Source organism: Salminus brasiliensis, chromosome 19 (genome assembly GCF_030463535.1).
Source record: "Salminus brasiliensis chromosome 19, fSalBra1.hap2, whole genome shotgun sequence".
Classification (NCBI taxonomy): Eukaryota; Metazoa; Chordata; class Actinopteri; order Characiformes; family Bryconidae; genus Salminus; species Salminus brasiliensis.
In genome coordinates this window covers 22,732,598-22,747,911 of record NC_132896.1, presented here as the reverse complement: position 1 = coordinate 22,747,911, position 15,314 = coordinate 22,732,598, and the positions used below count along the sequence as shown (strand labels likewise).

The 15,314-nt window shown below is 36.7% G+C and overlaps 1 protein-coding gene across 4 annotated transcripts in view; it reads right to left on the bottom strand.

The window, feature by feature from the left end:
- Positions 1 to 4,038: 4,038 nt before the first annotated feature.
- csnk1a1 (casein kinase 1, alpha 1) overlaps positions 4,039 to 15,314 on the bottom strand; it is a 37,715-nt gene continuing 26,439 nt past the window's right edge. For 3 of the 4 annotated variants that reach the window (XM_072664074.1, XM_072664071.1, XM_072664075.1), the window contains one exon: positions 9,136 to 10,746. In XM_072664074.1, coding sequence (XP_072520175.1) covers positions 10,739 to 10,746 — 8 coding nt within the window. In that variant the 3' untranslated portion in view covers positions 9,136 to 10,738. Of the gene's footprint in view, positions 5,091 to 9,135; positions 10,747 to 15,314 lie in introns of those variants that run through there. The other variant, XM_072664073.1, reaches the window with a different exon arrangement.

Genomic DNA, 15,314 nt, shown 5'->3' with positions numbered 1-15,314 from the left:
AGAAGCCACCAGATTTTGTTTTAAAATGTTCTGGTATTTCAAAGCATTCATGATGCCATGCACCCTAACAAGGTTCCCAGGGTCTTTGGAAGAGAAACAGGCTCACAGCATCACTGATCCTCCCCCATATTTCACAGTGGGCATGAGGTGCTTTTCTGCATACTCAGCTCTTGTGTTACGCCAGACCCACTTAGAGCATTTGTTGCCAAAAAGCTCTATCTTAGTTTCATCTGACCAAAGCACATGGTCCCAGTTGAAGTTCCAGTACTGCTTAGCAAACTCCAAACGTTTGCGTTTATGATTGTGAGTGAGAAATGTTTTTTTCCATGCATGCCTCTCAAACAGCTTGTTGGCATGCAGATAGCGCCTGATGGTTGTTTTGGAGACTTTGTGACCCCAAGAAGCTACCATTTGTTGCAATTCTGTAACAGTGAGCTTTGGAGACCTTTTTATTTCTCTTATCATCCTCCTCACTGTGCGTGGTGGCAAAATAAACTTGCGTCCTCGTCCAGGCTTGTTTACTACTGTTCCAGTTGTTTTAAACTTCTTAATAATTCTTCTGACAGTAGATATGGACAGGTGTAGGTGAGTGGCTATTTTCTTGTAGCCATTGCCTGACTTGTGGAGGTCAACACACATCTACCTTACTTGAATGGTATGTTCCTTTGTCTTTCCCACGTTGAAGAGAAATGGCCTCTGTGTCACGTCATATTTATGCCCCAGGGAAACAGGAAGTTGTGAATTACTAATGAAATGTTCCTACATACTCTGACTGTTCCTACATACTCAACTTCGTAAACTACTGTAGAATTGACATAAATACTTTAATTACATTTATTTCCTAAGAAATGTTAGGGGTGCCAATAATTGTGGAACAGTTGATTTTATGAAGAATAATTATTTCTTAGTCAGGGATTTTTTTTTTCACTTGAGTTAAAGTGATATATATATATATATATATATATATATATATATATATATATATATATATATATATAAAATCCAACCTTTAAAAGTATATATACACACACACACACACAAAAATGAGGAACACACAGGTAAGGTCACTCTTTTCCACAACAGCAACAACTTGGGAATAATAATAGCCTCCCACCTTCTTAAGAAGCAGTCTCCCTTTCCTTCATACATTTTACCTAACCCTTATCAAGCTTTTTAAATTGAAGTGGTTCTGGCAATCATCTGGCAATCATGCTACTGGCACTATTACTAGAGGTAGTATTCAAGCATATTTTTTTCTTTAAGTATCTACAAAAAAATATGTAAATTGAATTATGTAAATATGCTTTAGTGCAACTTAAACAGACACTTAAAGAGCAATTTTACTAGCAATTCAATTCAAGCAGAAGCATGTAATTATTTAAGACAATCACATAACATAAGTTGCATGTGCAAGATTATGTTCCACATATAAGGCAAAATGCATTTAAGCAAAAGGTAGGTTAGGCAAGTGTTTACAAAAAAATAAAAATAAATAAAAAAACGAACACAAATGTTGCCACCACCTTTGTTGAGTAGAGGCAGAACAAATCACACACAAACATATAGAATAATAAAGTACACTATTATTTAATTAATATACTTAATAGGGGAGAGCAGGTAAAAAGGTCCTACAATTATCAGCCAGAAGAACCCAGTCACTGGAATCCCCTGCCTTGAAGCCAATCCAAACTTGCTCACTACCCAGTAAGTTACCACTGCACACTTTACTGCACTTCACAACCAAAAAACTCCACGTAAATCTCTGTCCCCCTTACCCTCTCATACTCTAAATTCCATATACCATAAAAACACGTATAAGACGCAGGCGCTTTTAGACAAATTTAAAGCACCTGCACCTGCAAACTCACCTGAGGATCAGACCCTCCTCCGAGGTCTAGGACGCTGGCGTCACCTCATCTCGTCCCCAGAAAGCTACACCACCATAGGCCACTGCTCACACGAGTCACGCCGCTGCTCTCCAAATCCCTCACTCTCCTTTTCACCTCTCACCAACTTAATCCGCCACCGGTGCAGCCACTCACCAGAGGCCCCACCCCCCTTCACTGCACCACAACATTCCCACTTCCTCTAATATCTACAATAATAAACTTTTTTTTTTTATCCACAGATGCTTATATTTTATACTAAAACTAAGTACAACTCATTTATTATTTTTTTCTGATAGAAATGTATTTTCTTTAGGGTTAATACACAAATGTGTATGCAAATTATCAAGATATATTACACGTGTTAAAAATAATCCAGGATTGACACAAAATGTGTACTTTTGACACAGTAGATGCGTAGAAAAAAATGACATCTAAGTTCTTAGAGTGTATATTTAAGCAAGGTTTGAGGCAGGCGTAGCCCATCAAAAGGCACATTAAATGGTAAAATAAAGAACTGCGAGTAAATGCTCAAACCATTCTCACTGATATCAGTTCATACAACATAATATTTTGCGAATGATGATAACTGGTTAATGAGCCGATTTAGGTTTCCAAGAGCTATCATCATGGAACTGTGTGCTGAGATGGGCGCATGTTTAAAAAGACTAATGTAACGAAATCAGGCAGTACCTGTCAACTTACAGGTATCAACAACCCTTGGGTTCTTGACGACTGGTGCCTTTCAAACAGAATTAGCAGACAGGTCAGAAATATCTCAACCATTCTCAAGCTCCATAATTAGATTGACAAGTCGATACATCAGATTTTCTCTCATGGCAAATGAACAGGCTGACACATTAAAGCGGACTAGCCATTTGCACACACACGCACACACACACACCTGTGTGTTAGGGGCAGTGAGTACACACACACCCAGAGCAGTGGGCAGCCAACTCCAGCGTCCGGGGAGCAGAGAGGGTAAAGGGCCTTGCTCATAGACCCAACAGTGGCAGCTTGCCGAGCCCGGGAATCGAACCCACAACCCTGTTATCAATATCACGGTGCTCTAACCGCTGAGCCACCACTGCCCCTAGTATCTTGTGTATGTACCATTTTCTCTGGATCCAGCTGCTACACTGTGGAAAACCAACTACAAAATGATGCTCCACAAACAAGCCCCCAATTGTTACCGACCTTCCCAGGGGAAACATGGGCATGGTACAGAGCACGCTTTGAAAAATCCAAACAACCTCATTTGAAATACCCAAACTTATAAATAACCACAGTGCTTTGCAAATGTCATAACATGCAGATTCCTAGCTGATCCGACTACTCCGTCTGAACCCATCTACCACTGAGCTCTGTGAGTGGTAAACAGCACACTGTGGCAGACATGCAGCATCACACAAACAAAGATTTTTGAGGGACGTACAATGCAGTGACTTTGATAAAGGTCTATTGTAGTGGTTTAGGAGTATTGATATGGTACTTGCATATGTTATGGTAACTGAAGGGAGGGAGGAATCAATAAAATGTGCAATTTAACCAGGGGTGACCAAACATTTCAAGACTAAGAGAAAATAAGAGAATACATCCTCAGGAAATACACATAAATATAAGTATTTTCTGCACATTTTAGATACAACTAATTTTTATGTTTCTGAATGTAAAAAGAAACAAAAATTTAAAGATGCCATTACACACACCACATTATTATTTATAAATAATTTATATAATTTTTCTATGTATTACATTAGGCTACTAATTATGTAGAGAATTAATTTTTCCATGTGTATACACTATATAGACAAACATATTGGGGTACCTGCTCATTCATTTTTTCTCAGAGTAAGGTCAGGATGTTGGATGATCACCATCCCACCTCATCAAGTATTGGCTGGAGCACCATTATTCCAGGAAGCACAGTTCCACTGCTTTACACCTCAATCATGGGAGGCTTTATACATCTCTAGCCTATGCCTGGCATTAGGCATGGTGCCAATAGATTTTGTACATCAGCTCCAGAGAGTCATATTCTATTGGCAACACTTCTCCACAGGGACCATACAAGCTGTGTATGTACATTTGGACATAAAGTAGCTGAATGCATGCATTAGAAGGAGTGTCCACAAACACTGACAATGCGATCTATTGGAATTATTATTTTTATTATTGCATTTTTAATCATTTATGACATTAGTTTAGTTTTAGTTGAGGTTGTGTGTGTATATGAGCCATCTGTCGGGTCATTTTAGAGTTTTGTCAGAACTGCGTCTGACAAAAACCTTCCCGTACAGTGTCAGTTACACTTTTATACCCCACAAATGACAGTGCATTGTGCAAACATGATGACCGTGCATTACATGACATTCACACTTTGAATCAGCTGGTCTTTGATGTCCATTTACTGAAGGTCAGGCTGGTGTAAAGTTGATAGACCTTATTGTTTTAAGATAACGAAGTCACCATTTGTCTGCTCCTATTACCCAGCATGTGGTAAAACTAAGACAAATTACATGAAAATAGCCTATACATACAATACTTACAGTCCTGAAAAATTCCCCTACAGAGCATGACATTGTGTTAGTGTAATAAAAATATGCTGTGTATTTGACTGAGTGGAATTAATGTTTGATGTTCGGCTGGTCGCTTTTTTGGGAAAAGAAATGATGAAGCGCATTTGGTATGTTTTGGTTTGGAAAGCTAATCAGGAAACCCTTGCAGGACTGATTCCTCCCTGATTTCCTCCTATGTAGTATACCTTAGGTGTAAGCAAACGTACATTTAACATATCAAAACAAGTGTCATAGAAACATATACACAATATATACACAGTTGGATTAATATCATTTTTTTTAAACGGGAACTTAAATAAAATATATTTTTAAAATGAAATATGTCAATTGGCCACTTCATATATGCCTAATATGTTTAAAATACATTTTAAATGATCTGTATTTGACCAACATGTTTTGAATATATTTTCCATATGGGCAACCATGGGTTATAGCAATATTGTATAGTGTAAATGCAACCATACTTAAACACAGAAATACATTAAGAGCTACATGTTCAAAGAATTTGACATTCTAAATATTCATACAGCAAGACTAATGTAAACATTAGTTTTCTGAAATTATGAGTACCCACTTTTGACCTCATCTTCAGTCATCAATGCAGCCTCTTATCTGCTGAAAAAAGCTGGTGAGAGGGAAAAAGTATTTTACAATGACATGGATGGAGGTCGACATGCTGACCATTTTTTTGGTTGTGCAGAGGCAAAAAGGTCTGTAGCTAAGTTTTAAAATTATAATAATTACTGCATTATACTTGGATGAATCGTAGAATTTATAACTGCATGTGGTGCATTTTTTGCACATTAACACACAATTGCCAGTATCTCCACTCTTTGCTCATTTGATCTGCTCCAGTGACCACAAAGGCGCTCTTTGTAGTTATACAGTTAAAGACTGTAGTACAAATGTATTTCTGGTGTTGCTAGGCAAGTGCTAAGGTATTGCTGTGGTTTAGGTGTTGCTATGCTGTTACCAATGTTGCTATGGTGTAGCAGTTCAAAGCGGTTACCAGGTGCTTTTGAAAACAAGTGGCTAAAATGTGGGGTGCCAAATCTTTTGTCCAAAAATACATATTAGCTAACAGGGCAGTGTCCATAAACGTTGGAGCAATGTGTGGGTTGTAAAAACATCTATTCAAAAGATGGTTTGTCCCAAAGCTGCTCCATGCTCAGACAGGGAGAGCTGCCCATTTTGAGATCACTTCTGAACCTTCTGCCATTCATTCGTATCAAACGTCTGACAACTCTACAAAAACCCTTGGATCGGCTCAGCTCAAATAGCATAATGCACATTATGCTTTATACGTTACTGGTTCTAGCTTCAAAAACATGACCTCTACGAAAATTAAGTTTTTGTTACTCATTCTCTTTCTGGAAAAAGATTTCGGATATTGTTTGTAGGGACTCCATACTTTGGATCGGTACAAAAACGTGTGTAGAATCTAGCTCTTGCAGAGTTTGGTAGTGTAGCTCGAGGAGAAACTGATTAAAATTACAATTTACTTTAACTATTAAGAGCAGTAAATTGCAGTAAAGTGGTGCTAAGCTGTTGCCATTATATCCAAGACATGTGTGTGGTGTGTGAATGGCAAATCTTGAATTGGTTTTATGCCTCTGTTGACCATTAGATGCACATGCAACCTGGTTTGATATAGGGTCTAGCGCCATATTTTTATGGTTCTCGAACTACTCTCGAAACTAGAAAAAACAACGTTGAGAAAGTTAATACTGCTTGATACAGTGCTGCCAAGTGGTTGGTTTGCTGTTGCTATGGTATTCCAGTAGGTTGCCATTAGTGGTTTTAATGGTGTTGTTAGGTAGTTGTTAATGTATATATGCCCATTACCAATGCCTGAAACTATGCTACTGGTTCTACAAGCGCAACCTTAGTTAATTATTTGTGGGGGGGGGGGTTTTTTTCCCCCCCTTCAATAAATGTGACCGGTAAAAACATTTGAAACTTGACAAATTCCATACACTTTACCAAGCCAACACAACAATGATGCTAAAAAAGACATTGTCCTGAAAGAATCGCAGAACGGTGGAACAGCTAAAATGGTTCGCTCTGCCAGGCAGTTGCCAAACTGATGCTACAATGGTTGCTTGACATACCAGGTGTTCACCATGTTGGGAGGCGCAAAATGGTATCCCAGGTGTCGCAAAGTGGTTGGTATGCTGACAAGTGTTTTCAAAGGCGTTGCTAGGTCGTCGCTATGGTAACCCAGAGGGTTGCTAAAGTGTGTTACAAAAAAAAAAAAAAAAAAACCATAAAATTAGTTCTACAATTGTGCCAAATTTGAAGGCTGTAGCTTAATGTGATCAGTAGCAGAGTCTGAATATTTGGGTTAAAAGTTCAGACACATTTAAATGCATTTCTATGGGAGTGTTTTGGGCCCTTTTTTCCCCTGGAAGCTTACTGTACAAATACTGTGCAGTATACAAGCACACTCTTTCAGAGCAGGACAGCTGTGTCAGAGTTGAGCAGTGTAGATACCTAGAAAAGCTAATAAAAAAATAAATTTAAAAAAAAAAAAGTGTGATCCCGTAGGCAAAAGTACACTAAAGTAACAAGTAATTATACAGCAAGTTGGTTGTACACAGCAAGACTACTACTGTAGTCTATTTCTGGATGCTGGCACTATTTAATAATTATATTACAAGAGAGGTTACACACAAAGCATGTGCTAATGTATGTTTTGTTATACACATGTTTATTTCCTTTGTATGTTTTAACACAAAAAAAGAGGAAAAAGGCAAATTTGACACTTTCACACAACTCCAAAAATGGGCCAGACAAAATTATTGGCACCTTTTCAAAATTGGGGGTAAATAACTGTTTCAAGCATGTGATGCTCATTAAAACGCAATAGGCAATATAAAAATCACACCTGAAACCAGATTGAAGTTGTTGACCGAGTCTTTGCATTGTGTGTCTGTGTGACACACTAAGCATGGAGAACAGAAAGAGGAAAAGAACTGTGAGGACTAAAATTGTCAGAACCAAAAGTCCATCTCCAGAGATCTTAATGTTCCTTTGTCCACGATGCGCAACAATCAAGAACTTCACAATCCATGGCACTAAAACTAATCTCCCTGGACATGAGCAGAAGAGAAAAAAAAATGAAACATTGCAATGCAGGATAGTCCAGAGGGTGGATTAGCAACCCCAATCAAGTTCTAAAGAAATGCAAGCTGACCTGCAGGCTCGGGGTACATCAGTATCAGCTCGAACTATCCGGTGACATTTGAATGAAATAAAACGCTATAGCTGGAGACACAGGAGCACTGCTGACAGAGAAAAGACGCGAGTAAGCAAAGATCCGCCACAAGCTTTTTGGTAAAGCACATCATTTTACGGTGGGAGTTTCAAAGTGTTTTAAGGTTACTTTGCTGCCTCTGGAACTAGGCAACCTAAATTTGGGCAAGGCATCTTGAAATTTGGTTACAGATAACCAAAGGATTTTGGGTCACAAGGTGTCTGGGTTTAAAACCTAGGTCATGGATCTTCCAGCAGGACAACACCACCAAACACACTTTAAGGAGCACATAGATGGGTGGAAACAAAGCACTGGAGAGTTCTGAAGTAGCCAGCAAAGAGTCTGAATCTAAATCCCATTGATCTGTGGAAAGATCTAAAAACTGCCCTTGGGAGAAGGAACCCTTCAAATATGAGAGACCTGGAGCAATTTGCTTAGGCAGAGTGATCCCAAATTTCTGTTGAGAGGTGTAAGAAACTTCTCGATGGTTATAGGAAGCAATTTTTTTTTCCTCCCTAAAACGCATGCAACCAATAATTTTGGCCAGCCCATTTTTGGGGTTGCGTGAAATTCTCTCTTTTCCGAATGAAGAACCTTTCAGGGAAGCCAGCACTTTTTTTGGGGGGGTGGGAGGTGGGTGGGCAGGTTTGGTTCTGTCCCTTTGACATTCTGGGAGATGTATGGTTCACGGTAGGGATGTCCCGATCATATTATGCGATACATCACTCTGGTGAGCAAAAACAAGACCTTTACAAAATTTATCAGCTAAAATCAATGTTACCAGCCAAAACAAATGCAAAAAAAAACCCCAAAAAAAACCAAAAAACAACATGCTTTGCTGTCCATGGCCCCCAAAACACCCCAGTTCGGTTGTAGTCGTGCAACAACAGACATTAAGATGCCATTAAGACAGCACACAACACCAGGGACGGTACTCATCCCCAGCACAGCCTCTTAACACTTCTGTAGCATCTGCCTGATGTCTAAAGTCCTGCCAGTTTTCACATCAGGCTTGTGAATGGCTTTCAGCACACTGTACCCTTCATCACTCTGACCTGTTGTGCAAAAAGGGCTAATTCAATTTGGTGGTCTACACATGGATGGGATCTTAACCAGTTTTGAGGACTTGCATACTAAGTACAGTCGGATCTGTGGCGGTACTTTTAGGCCCTGCCTTTCGCTCTGGCTCAGTGTGACATTCCCTGATCTCCTCCAGAAAAACCAAGTAGATTACCTGTTACCAAATGGTGATTTTTGCATCAAATACTGCTTTACCCATTATCACACTGCTCAGTTGGTGAAGTAGTTTACAAATTCTATTAATAAAAAGAATTAGAGGTCAATATCAATAAATCAAAATGTGTGATTCACGTTTTAAACTTTAAACTCTTCAAATTACAGACTGGGTCAAAAGTTCAGAAGACATTTTTTAATTTATTTTGACATGCTAAAAGGGAATAAGTTACACTGTATAGAACATCCAGCAGTAGAGTTGTTTAAGCTGGGTCATCAGTGAAAAGTGGTGGTTGGGGGGGGGGGGGGGGGGGGATTAAAAAAATAAAAATAAAAAAAAAAAGAAAAGAAAAAAAAGGGAAAAGCCCACATCCAAGTTAGATACCTCAAGACGAAAATGGAGAAATTCAAATTGCCTCAAAAAGACCCAAAATATATATAGTAAAAGTGAATATCTTCAACATTAGAGGACAAGAATTGGGGAGCAAAAGATTGCTACTAAAGGGGGTGGGGCTTTACTGCAGGTAGGAGTAAACAAAACTACAAAACAAAAAACCTACTAAACACCTTTCCCTAAATGATTCATCCAAGACTCAATACAGGTAACTAATAAAACTGATACGGATTTTGTGTCTCCAAAAAAATATATAAATAAATAAAAAACAAAAACGCCCATAAAATTATGGAAAGGTTCCCCCTTTTTTCAAAATAAAAATAAAAATAAAAAAAATAAAATAAAAAAAATAAAAAAATTAAAAGAAAAAGAAAAAAACAAAACAACCAAACACCATGGCCATCACAGCTATTTGTTATGAATAGTTTTTCAATCAACAATTTTTTCGAAACAGCAAAGAAACCCATATAGTTTACACATACAATTTTTATCTAAGCAATTAATATACAGGTTTACTGAAGTGATGCCTAATTTATAATGAATATGCTTTTGTGGATTTCATTCTTTTATTTTTACTTCAGAATATCAAGTACAATAACAGTTAATGCAGCGTTCTAAAGAGAAATCTAGTAGTCACTAGAATTTTTTTCATCTTCACATTAGAAGCTCTTCTAGCACACATCAGCAGGCAGAACCTTAATTACCCTTTAAGAGGAAAAAAAGAACAATGTCTGCTTAGTAATAGACAAGATTCTTTTATAACAAAACAGCCTTTCTTACAAATTTTATCTTCTGAAAACTGCTTACTGAGGGGGAAAAAAAAAAAAGCAGGAAAATGATTCCAATCTGAAAAAAAAAAGAGTTTGAGTTCATGACAACCAGTGGCATAAGACAAAAATGAGAAAGAAAGCCAAGTTATTGATTTATCTTAATGAGAAAACAAGGAAAACATTGGCATATGCACAATAATATCCTCAGAGAATCAACCATTTTCTAAAGTCTTACATCGTGGATAAAAAGGGGGGAAAAAAGTCTTCAGGGACAGGATAGAAAAGGCTACAGTTTCAAATTCCATACCAAGCCTGCTCTCTTTGTGGATATAGTATATACATACCAATATATAGATATATGCAGAGCATTTTATCTATATATGCTGAAATATATATATATATATATATATATATATATATATATATATATATATATATATATATATATATATATATATATATATATATATATATAAACAAAAGTTCTTTAACAGGAAAGCTGTTGCCTCACAGTGCCTGGCAGATTTTTGTGAAATTAATCCGAAATGCCAAGGTATGATTGAAAGGCAATTCCTGCTACGACCACTCTTCTGTTCTGCTTCATTAAATCCCCTTAATGCTTAGAAACCTGAAAAAGAAAGATATGCAGAAGGTTACTAACACATTACATGAATGTTTACTTCAATACTGAAGAGAAGTATCAGGCAAACGTAGTTGCCAGACTGCAGTCACTACATAGCATGTTAAATTGCAGTTCAAAACATTTTTTATTCTTATTACAAGTCTTTGTTACATTATGTAGACCTATAAGAAAGCCTAGTTTTGAAAAAAGGACCAAGATCATTCCATTTTCCTTACATTATCCAGCATAAGCTTACTGTTATGCTCTATACAGCATTCTCTTTTATGGTGCTTTTAGCTATGAAAATACCCTACCTGCTGTTTATGGCAGCAAAGACTGACCATGACTATGCTTCTCTATCATAAATCCTTCATTAGAACAATGTAGAATGTAATATTTATTTTGATACTGGTGTATAGAGTTAAAACTGTGCCATTTTAAATTTCTAAAGGGAGGGAAGGGGAAAAAAATGAAATTAAAAACATTGCTTGAGAGGACAAAGATCCTTTAGACAACAAGTAAAGCACCTTATTGACAGTTGTACTCTTGGATTAGGACAGAATTACCAGATGTGATTTTCCACCATTTCCACTTAATGGGATAGGAGTGTTAAAAGGGTCCATCTTACTATGGTGTCTTATGAGATTGTAGTACAGTAAAAATGTAGAGCAGAGCAAATAAATGTGGAAATTAAACCAAGAACAGGTCCACTATAGTTTATTACTAAGCATATGCCACACAACGCTTGGGTGGCCATGACTGAAGATTTCTTGACCCTCCTCCCCAAGAACTTTTACATCAGCCATCATTGTTCACATACTTTGGCAAGTTTAAATGTGTAGTGCCACCGGTCTCCTAATTAAGGCATTGCAAGAATTTACACATTAGAATGGTCCAACAATAATGGAAAATTCATCCAATGTTCACAGTTGACCGGGTTAATATATTTTGTTTCAGAATAATTTACGTTTGATTTGTTTCCAGGAATATAAGGAACAAACTAAAATGTACTTTCTGATTAAAACTCCTCAGAGGTTAATCAGCATCTTTGCACATCACATGTGACTTAAATTAGCATGAATGCTTTGACTTGCTAATAAGCTGAACAAAATGTCATTTGCCAATGTAATGTAATTACCAGTTACTGCTTTATCAATGACCCTGTAGTACTGAAAAAGCACTTTCATTTAATACATCATGCTGAACTACATCTGATCAACAGATTCTTCAGACACACTCTATAATAACTCTATAGACCACTAAATACTATGGAATCAGAATTCAGAATACAAAACTAAATGCATTTTACAAAGCATTACATTAAGTAATTCACCTCAAGAGATTTGTCTAGATTTACTTATATTACCTCTACCTCTCAACATTCACCAAATGAAAGTTCCAAAAAGCCTGTTTACTCACTAAGTAATCATGACCAACAGAATGTAGCTTTAACTGTGCCTAAATAAAAAGTCAATAACCAAATTAGTTGGCAACTAATAGTTGATGTTACACGCACTATACATAAATTCATCACCGATCATTACATTCTACAATAATTATACATGAGGAGACTGATCACTGGTTGACTCAACATGGTGTCTCTTTAGATGAAGTCCCATCCTTCAACAAAATAGTATGAACACAAAATGCTTAAAAGCCAAGATTAGAGTCCCATTTTTAAATTAAAGAAATGTAGAGAAGAAAAGGTTCACCAAATGCTTTTCCTGCAATTCCCACTAGCTGTTTTACATACAGAGGCAAAATAATAGATAAGTAGCCAATATGCTGTAAAGGTAGTACAATAGTACAAAATAAAAAATAACCCTCAATCACTTGTAATCCATTCAGGACCATAAGATCCCACTTAAAAAAAAAAAAAAAAAAAAAAAAGAAAGAAAAGAAAAAAAATCAAAACAAACAAACAAAAAACCCAAAACCACATGCAACCACAATAAGGGTAAGACTGAGAACTTCACAGCTATCCAGCAAATGTTCTCTGGAAGGGAAAATGTAGTAGATTCAGGAACAGAGCCCTTCATGCTTCCATCTGCTGATAAACTTTATGGAGATGCAGATTTCCTTTTCCAGCAAGACTTGGCACCTACCCAAAGTGCCAAAACTACCATATACTTTGCTGACCATATTACTTTGACTGGGCAGCTAACGTTCCAGACCTAAACCCCATACAGGCATTAGAAGAAAGATGAAACCCACCTGACCCAGCAAGACAAGCTGACTGCCACTATCAAGAGGCTTTAATAACATCTTAGTGCCACAAGCTGATTGCTTGTAATTTGCAATAATAGAGCCCCAACCAAGTATAAATTAATTAGGTTAAAAGTTTTTTGATCTTGTGAAATATTCTAAAGCCAAAAAAGAGCTTACTTATAATGAATATAAAAATATGACTGACAACCCTTTAGAATAAAATTGAGCAAAAGCTTCCACGATATTCTAATTTTAAGATGCACTGGAATACAAGACAGTATAGCTACAGTATGAGTTTTAAATATTAAAAATCCCTTAAGGATCAAATTTACACATTCAAACCACATTACTACTTTCTCATAAAAAGAAAACCTTTCCCTCATATATTTAAATATGGGCATCTGATCTTCATTTAAACAATATTAAAAGAGATTAAGAACCAATAAAACAGAAGAAAACATATGGCAGCTGTCACCAGTGTTTGCATATGAAACACCCATTTAGCTGTGAGCACATCACACAGTTATTTTATGTTTGAGAGTGTATATAGCATGTCTTTACTTTGTGAAAGTATTAAAGGTACCTACAAGGCTCACGCGCACAACCTTACCATGTCTTAAATTGCGTTTGGTGGATCAAAATGATAGGAAATGAGTAACAATCTGAAAATGGCATGAAGAGCTAAAAGTCCAAGACTTTTAGTAGTTGATTTGTCAATTTAAAAAATAAATATCTAACCTAAAATTTAATATAATCTTAACCCAAATAAGGCAGCTTTTATCCTCTTCAGACAGCACAGCTACAGGTCACAAACCAGACAGACCTTTGTGTAGTTCATTGTCGGGTGACAATCTAATCTGCACTAAATAAACCCATTTAGCACTCATTGCAAAGTACTGCTACCTCTGTCCATTGCAGACCAAGTGGTTTGAACAGTTAGATTTTCAAGTCATTCATGTATAAATAAATATTTTACTTAAGTCATTAAATAATTGCAGCTTCAGTCAAGGCCAATGTTTACCTACACTGTACATCTATGTAAAGTTACATTCACTAATGTTAATATTTATTATTATTATTATTATTATTATTATTATTAATAATAATAACAAACAAATAAATAAATAAAGCCTAAACACCTGTAAAATGTATTGTAACAAACCAGACAGTGATTGATGGAATGTTAACTAAAACATGACTGAGGCAATTATTTAGCTAAACAGGCCAAAAATAACCACAAGAAATTCTTATGAGGAACCATAGACAGCAATCATGGAATCAGACTTCCAGTCTTAATCCATCTTTGCAGTAATAACATACATACACACTATTAATAAATCACACAGCAGGGACAGCAATGGGCAGCCTTTGTTGCAGTGCCCAGGGAACGGAGAGGGTTAAGGGCCTTGCTCAACAGTGGCAGCGTGTTGAACCAGGAATCAACAGCCCAGTGTTTTAACCACTACAGTCCCTAAACCCATAAAAATCATCCTCTGGCAAGTCAGCTCCCTTAGATAGCAATATTATCCTTACATGGACAATGAATGACACCAAACATGAGTAAATTACATTTACACTGCATGAGCATAATTCTTCAGCGCTACATTTAACTGCCATCAAACAGCAATGTACTGCTGAGCAGGCAGGCTGTACAAGGATTAAGCCAATGCCACATCACCAGTAAGTACTATTTATAGCTTTGGCATAGTTTCTTTAATCACTAAGGACAGGCTTTAAAGTAAAATTTCTCTCTTTTGGCCGAGTTCTACAACACAATATAGACATGCTTAACAAAAGCAAAAAGGCTTTTTACATCACAAATAAAACATTGCCTTAACATGTGATATCAAACAATGACAATAGAATACTAAACGTAATTACCCAAGCAAATTAAAACATGTAATAAATGAATGTCATGAAAGTCAATGTCCACACATCCAGATATTTCTGAACAGGTTTTTACTGCAAATGTCTAGGAGCAGAGAGGATTTTTCTTTGAAATTAATGACCGAGGAACCTCGCCACTCTGGGTAGCAATGAAGGCATACCTGAGGGGCTCTATACATCTTCAATGTATCTCTAACCATAGGATACAAAAAACAATTAAAGCACCAAGACAAAGCCCCAGGCCCAGATGCCTACGTAAGTTTTACACAGAATTTAGTGACATCCTTGCTCTATACTCAAGTTTAAATTTTTTCTCCACCCACAGTCAAACTACGCTAGAGATGGCACTTTCAATAATTACAAAAAACAATCAAAAAAACTACAAGTGAGGCTTAACCAGTTAATAAGATTATGAGTTGGTTACAAGTTAATATTTATTTTTATTTTTTATTACTATTCGAAGTTAGAGGCTGATAATC